The sequence below is a fragment of the Opisthorchis viverrini genome (assembly GCF_000715545.1).
Source record: "Opisthorchis viverrini unplaced genomic scaffold opera_v5_485, whole genome shotgun sequence".
NCBI classification, from domain to species: Eukaryota; Metazoa; Platyhelminthes; class Trematoda; order Opisthorchiida; family Opisthorchiidae; genus Opisthorchis; species Opisthorchis viverrini.
The window spans coordinates 270,634-276,503 of NW_008752135.1; the positions used below are offsets into that span (position 1 = coordinate 270,634).

The 5,870-nt window shown below is 46.7% G+C and overlaps 1 protein-coding gene across 1 annotated transcript in view; it reads left to right on the forward strand.

The window, feature by feature from the left end:
• T265_11299 (hypothetical protein) overlaps positions 1-5,870 on the forward strand; it is a gene marked incomplete at both ends in the record, with an annotated part of 36,396 nt that overhangs the window by 12,149 nt on the left and 18,377 nt on the right. Inside the window, 3 exons of the mRNA XM_009177920.1 lie at positions 803-1,013; positions 1,196-1,559; positions 4,461-4,736. Coding sequence (XP_009176184.1) covers positions 803-1,013; positions 1,196-1,559; positions 4,461-4,736 — 851 coding nt within the window. The remainder of the gene's footprint in view (positions 1-802; positions 1,014-1,195; positions 1,560-4,460; positions 4,737-5,870) is intronic.

Here is a 5,870-nt window from a genome sequence, read left to right on the forward strand (position 1 = left end):
TTGTCAGTTTCTGTCCAGATTGCCTGAGTGAATGTCTGGAGGTGTAGGCACCTCGGAATGATTGTGTTAAGCTAGAACTAAGTCCCTCCCCCATCCATCTTTATTCTTTTCTTTACAATAAGGCTTTCAAATAAGTCATGGTTGTACGGCAGTGATGCATCGGTGTTGAACACTGATGTCATGCTATCGATGATGATGGTGATGATGATTTGTTCGAGGACCCTGTTCGTGGCGTCTTACTCATAAGCGACGTGCACCCTGATGAAAATTCCTTGAGATTTGCCCCCCTCCCTGAAGGAAGCCGCTTTATATGGTGAGTTCTTCCACGTGGTAGTCTTTCTTAGAACATCCAGCAAAAAACGTCACTAATGAATGGTTTCCTGGTTACTTAGCAGCATATAACGTTTTCAAGATTTATTCGTCTTGATGTTTTAGTCCTTTTTGAAACGGAAAGACTGGGAAGCAGTAACTGAGGGTCTGAACTAATCTCTCACACTTTGGATAACCGATTCACGTTTTGCCTCATGGATTCAGATGTGGGGGCCGGGATGTACGGTTTAAGGAAGCTTTATACAGTAATCTCTCCCACAATAATCGCAGCGGCGAAAGGTTTTTGCCTCTTGGACAGCAACTTTCCTCAGGAGGTCTTCCATGAGGGAGTTACTATTTTGTTCGTTTGTCATCACCTCTAACCGTATTAGACGACTCTGAATGGAAGAATTGTTCGTTTTCCCCGACATTTAGCTGTATACAATTTGTAATGCATCGAAATTCATCCAGTCTATATGCCTTTTTTGTTCAGAAAGTATTCTATTGACGTCTATCGACTTATGGCCATCGCTTCTGTTCATGACGCACGCAAGGCCGGTGCCGAGGTTGTTAAACAAGTGTCCAATCCACTGGTTTCTGGTCTGCTGTACCCACTTTTGCAAGCGCTGGATGAAATTCATCTGGGCGTCGATGCTCAGTTTGGTGGAGTGGACCAGCGCAAAATTTTCATGCTTGCAGAGAAGGTAATTATACTGTAACCGACTTCGACACCTTATTCTGGTTTTGTTTGCGATCTCCCTGCTTCGTGTTCTCAGTGTTTTCAGAGAGCTCTGGCATCGTTCACCTTAGGTGGTATAAGGTTCTGTTTTGAATCTCGATAATTAATATCGTCTTTGTCACTTAGACTGGTCACCATCTCACGTAGTCGCGGAAGTTCACAATGGAGCGACTCTTTCTCGTTGACTCACAGTTGGATCTACGGTCTCCCTCCCGTTTATCCTTTCAGTATTTGCCTCACCTTGGACACAAGAAGTGCGTGCATCTTATGAACCCAATGGTCCCTGGACTGTCTGGCACAAAAATGTCCTCCTCAGAGGCAGATTCAAAAATCGACTTGCTGGACGATGCCCAGTCAGTCGAACGTAAACTTTCCAGTGCAATATGTGCTCCAGGTGTTTCGGCCGATCAGGGCAATGGCGTACTGGCCTTCCTCAAGTACGTTGTCTTCCCGTTGACGAAACCTGAATCAGGTATGTCGTTTTTGTGGGTTTCGATCAGTTTCCTGTGCTGTTTGTGCGATAAATGTTGTGGCAGACGATAGAATGTACCATCATATATTATATGGGCTGGAATAATGGTATTAGGTCCGGAAGGTCGGTGGTTCTAACTCGACCTCTGCCTCTCAGCTTCCCCTGTCTAGGCTTGGGCAACCTGGCAGTATCCCAGCCCTCGTGCTTCCTTCGGGTAGCATGGCGGCTATGTACCGTAAGGGTGTTACAGCTGAACGATTGTGGCAGAGCCAACTGGCCAATTTTCCACTCTGCTTACAAGGTTGTTTCCTTTGGCTCACTTCACTCTACCTGCATGACGAATTATGTTGCCAACCTGACACCCACGATCTTCGTCTGATACTTTGCTTTGAAAGTGTCCGCTCATCTGCTTCTGTGCTGTTTGGTCGATAAATCCTTCCCCCTTGTTCACGCAGTCGTGTCCTGAAGTTTTTACTTTTCACTCTCTGGGTGTAAACAACTAACACGCATCGAGGAGCGTAAACACTCAATGCTGTTGACCCATAGTATCCTCACAAGGGCCGAGAAAAGCAGTCAACTCTTATACTCTCGTTTATTATCGCAGTACACTCACCTTCTGTAACCTGCAGGTTTTCACAAGCGCTTGATCCATTGTTTGATAGCCGTCATCCACTACGCAGGCTACACGTGTGTGCTATCCACGTCGCAGCCACTGCCTGCTTTGTTGGTTATATCCATGGGGTTCACTTGCTAGTGCCATACCACTCCTGTTGTGACCTTGGATAATGGCGACAACCAGCAACCGTCAGTCACCGTTGTCGATGGGAATAATAATGACGATAATAAATACTGTTGGTTAAGTGCCATACAACCAGTGATGACTCAGAACCGTGACTGGTCTTGGATGGCGTTAGCGTGCTAGTAGCGAGGTGATTGGAAAACTGGTATTTGGTTGTGCGGCAGTTAGGTACTTCATTTGGGGAAAACCTCCAGCACCACCGAGTACGATGGCTCGGTCGTGTGCTACGCATGCCGAAACACTACCGAGACGAGTGTTGTTCTCCGTGCCTGCTTCAGAATGGCGTGAACTGCGAGGTGGACAGCTCATGACTTGGCAGAAGCGCGTGAAGGAGATCACGAGGAGTTTGGGTGTTGTCGGTGTTGCACACCTTCCAGGATGGTGTCCCGGTGACCTAGCCTGTGCTTGGCTGGAGGCGTTGCAAGAAATGGCGGCTAATCGATGTCAGTGACGTTCGTGTTGTCAGTTTCTTTCCAAATTGTCTGATTGAGCGCTTGAGGGTGTAGGCACCTCAGAATACTTGACATAGGCCAGAACTCTTTTCTCTTTTCACTCTAGGGCTTTTACTATATATATATATATATATATATATATATATAACTAGACGAACCCTATGATTGTACGGCAGTGAAGGATCAGTGTCAACACTGATGTTGCTGTCTTTGAAGATGGTGATTTGGTGATGAAAACAATGAGAAATGGTCCGGTAAAGGATGGACAGACAGAGGAATGGTGGGTACTTGTTACTCGATGACCGAACGCTTGGATCTGACCGGTGTCCTCTAATGGGAGGGTTAAAGTTTCGCAACCGTAGACCGTTGTTATATTTCCTTTGTACACACGATCCTTTAGCTTCAGTTCTGATGCCATAAATGATGCAATTACGCAAATCTTGCGCCTTGACAATGTATGTATTGACTTCTACCATGGTACAGTCAAAGCCTATTCAGTCGTTCGAATAGGTATACCGTTCCTCTCTCCGAAGTTTTACAGGAACACACGGGACTCAGCATCCTGAAGCAAGGTATACCGTTCCTCTCTCCGAAGTTTTACAGGAACACACGGGACTGAGCATCCTGAAGCAACACTCTGCGCTTTGTACGGCAGTGAAGCATCAGTGCCAACACTGATGTGGCTGTCTTTGATGATGATGATGATGATGATGATGATGATGGTGATGGTGATAATGATGGCTGCACTTTGCAGATGCAGAACGCATACCGAAACAAGGAATCACACCAGAGCTCACATTTATGAGCAGACTGATGGTCATCGAATAGCAAAACAATATCGTCCGCCTAGTTCCAGTCCACTAGTCTTTCTCTGCGTGTAATTTCGATAGCATGAGCTTCGTCCCTCGCTTGCCGAGCTACAGTGATTGGGTGAATAGTGGAGGCAAACGCCCCATCCGTGTAATTGGAACCATAACCGCCTGTCTTTGTTGGTGGTACGAGCAATGTATAGAACAGTGCAAGCGCAGTTGGTAGGTAACCTCAAGGAGCGCGCGCCTTCATTACAAGTTAATATTCGACCCACTGTTCTCATACTGAGCTTGCTAGCTAGTAAACGCAAGTCAACCCATCCCGCGAAACTACTGAGATTTTATAGGGATCTATGGGGATTCCATTCTGCCAAGAACGTGAGAATCGCTGGTAGTATGCAGCTTGCGAATCATAGGTGATTCAAACCTGCAAGTCCCCCGACTAGTAGTCTTAAACCATACTGTTCTTTCACGATTGGCAGGTCAGCAATGTGATAAAAACAATGTGATCACACAACCCGCATCACGTGGACACGTGTTGACTGACTTCTCAAATGGGGACCCACGCAACTTGCAAACTCCCCAAGCGTTGGTGCATTGTGGGGTTCAGTCGGCTGCAGCCCGTAAGGTTTTGAAATGGGATTTCGTTTTTTCATATGTATAACCCCTAGTTATCAGTTATAAGCCAACCGAGTTGCCTGTGGATATTCTCTTTCCCGTTCTACAACTCATGTATATTCCCTGTGAGCTCTTACTGTTGGCTCTGTTTGCTACTTACCATCCTTACTACCATTCCTTATGTGTATAGGGGAGAGAAGTCAACGCGTTTCTGCAACAAACCAGAAAACCGTACTGTTCAAACACGAGTCAACCGTGTCAGCTGAAATCGATCACCGCCTTACTCGGTTTTGTCTCTCTTTCCCTCTCTCACGCACAGGACTGCTTATCCCCGGGCACAGCGGACCCTACCATGACTACAGTAGCCTTGAAGCGGATTACCTCTCTGGCCACGTGGATTCTGATGCTTTGAAACAGGCTGTGGTGAAGTGCCTAAATTCCCGCATGGACGTAATCCGGGCTGATTTTAACACCCCGGAGATGGCTCGTCTGGTGGAACAGGCCTACCCCTCATCCGAGGCGAACGGTCTTAGCAATGGTAAGTTTGGTCCTCATAACCCCGGCTGATATTCTCGCATCTGCGTTGCATTTTTACAGCTCCTGGTTGGTTTGCTACTCTACGAGACACCATCTGGAGACTGTTAACAACCTATTTGCCGTTTATCAGTTCGGGTAAGTAGTTGACTGTTTAATCAGCTGCCACTTTCTCCCAGGGTGGGAGGGGGCTGAATTCACAGCCGTTTGCTTATTGTGGTGTGTTTCTGGTTGCATGTCTCTCTGTACAGTTCATTTGTGGTGTGTATTTACTTGGTGCATTGTTTTCATTCACTTGCTGTGGATTCATCGGTCTTTGGGTTGTCATGTCCGGTGCCCTGTTGCGTTTGAGGGCAGATAGTGTCACTTATTTTTATCGTACCATTTTCGAGGAAGCAAATGGTTTAAGGGGCGAGATGGCTCCGTGGTTAGAGCGCGACCAGAAGGTCGTTGGTTCGAACCTGACCTCTGCATCTCAAAATTCCCTATCTAGGCTCGGGTAACCTGGCAGTATCCCGGCCCTCGTGCTTCCTTCGGGTGGCATGGCAACTAGGCACCCAAGGGGTATTACAGCTGGACGATTTTTTAAAATTTATTAGTGGTCATCGTGGTTTATGGTACCACGGTAACATGTAGGTTGCACACCAGAGGACCAGTGTGGAGAGACCGGCTTTTGGTTACGTACAGGCGGTCTTATGTTCAACACAAATATAACTTTGGGTGGAATATAACAGCGAGGACTTAGCGAAATGCACTCGTTTGCATACCGATTTGGTGTTGATGGAACCCAGCTGCATCTCTCTTTCATGATTTTTCTAAGCAACTGAATGTGCTACACCAGGCCACTTGATAAACGAGGGATTCAACTGGGTTCGAGATGACTCTCCCGTGAAGATCAAATTGATCAAATTGATCGCATGAGTTTATTGGTCAAAATCTATCCAGTTTGGGTTCAAGTAGAACATAAGGTTGGCCGAAACTCGGGGACCGCGCCTACTTGATGAGCCTGAAGAAGGTAACCGCCTATTTTAGGCTGTCAAAGTTTCCAGCAACCTTATGAGTAGTGCATTATGTCTACACAATGTATCGCGATATCTCGAATATCGTGACAACTGAAACATGAGGCGGCCTGCTGCAA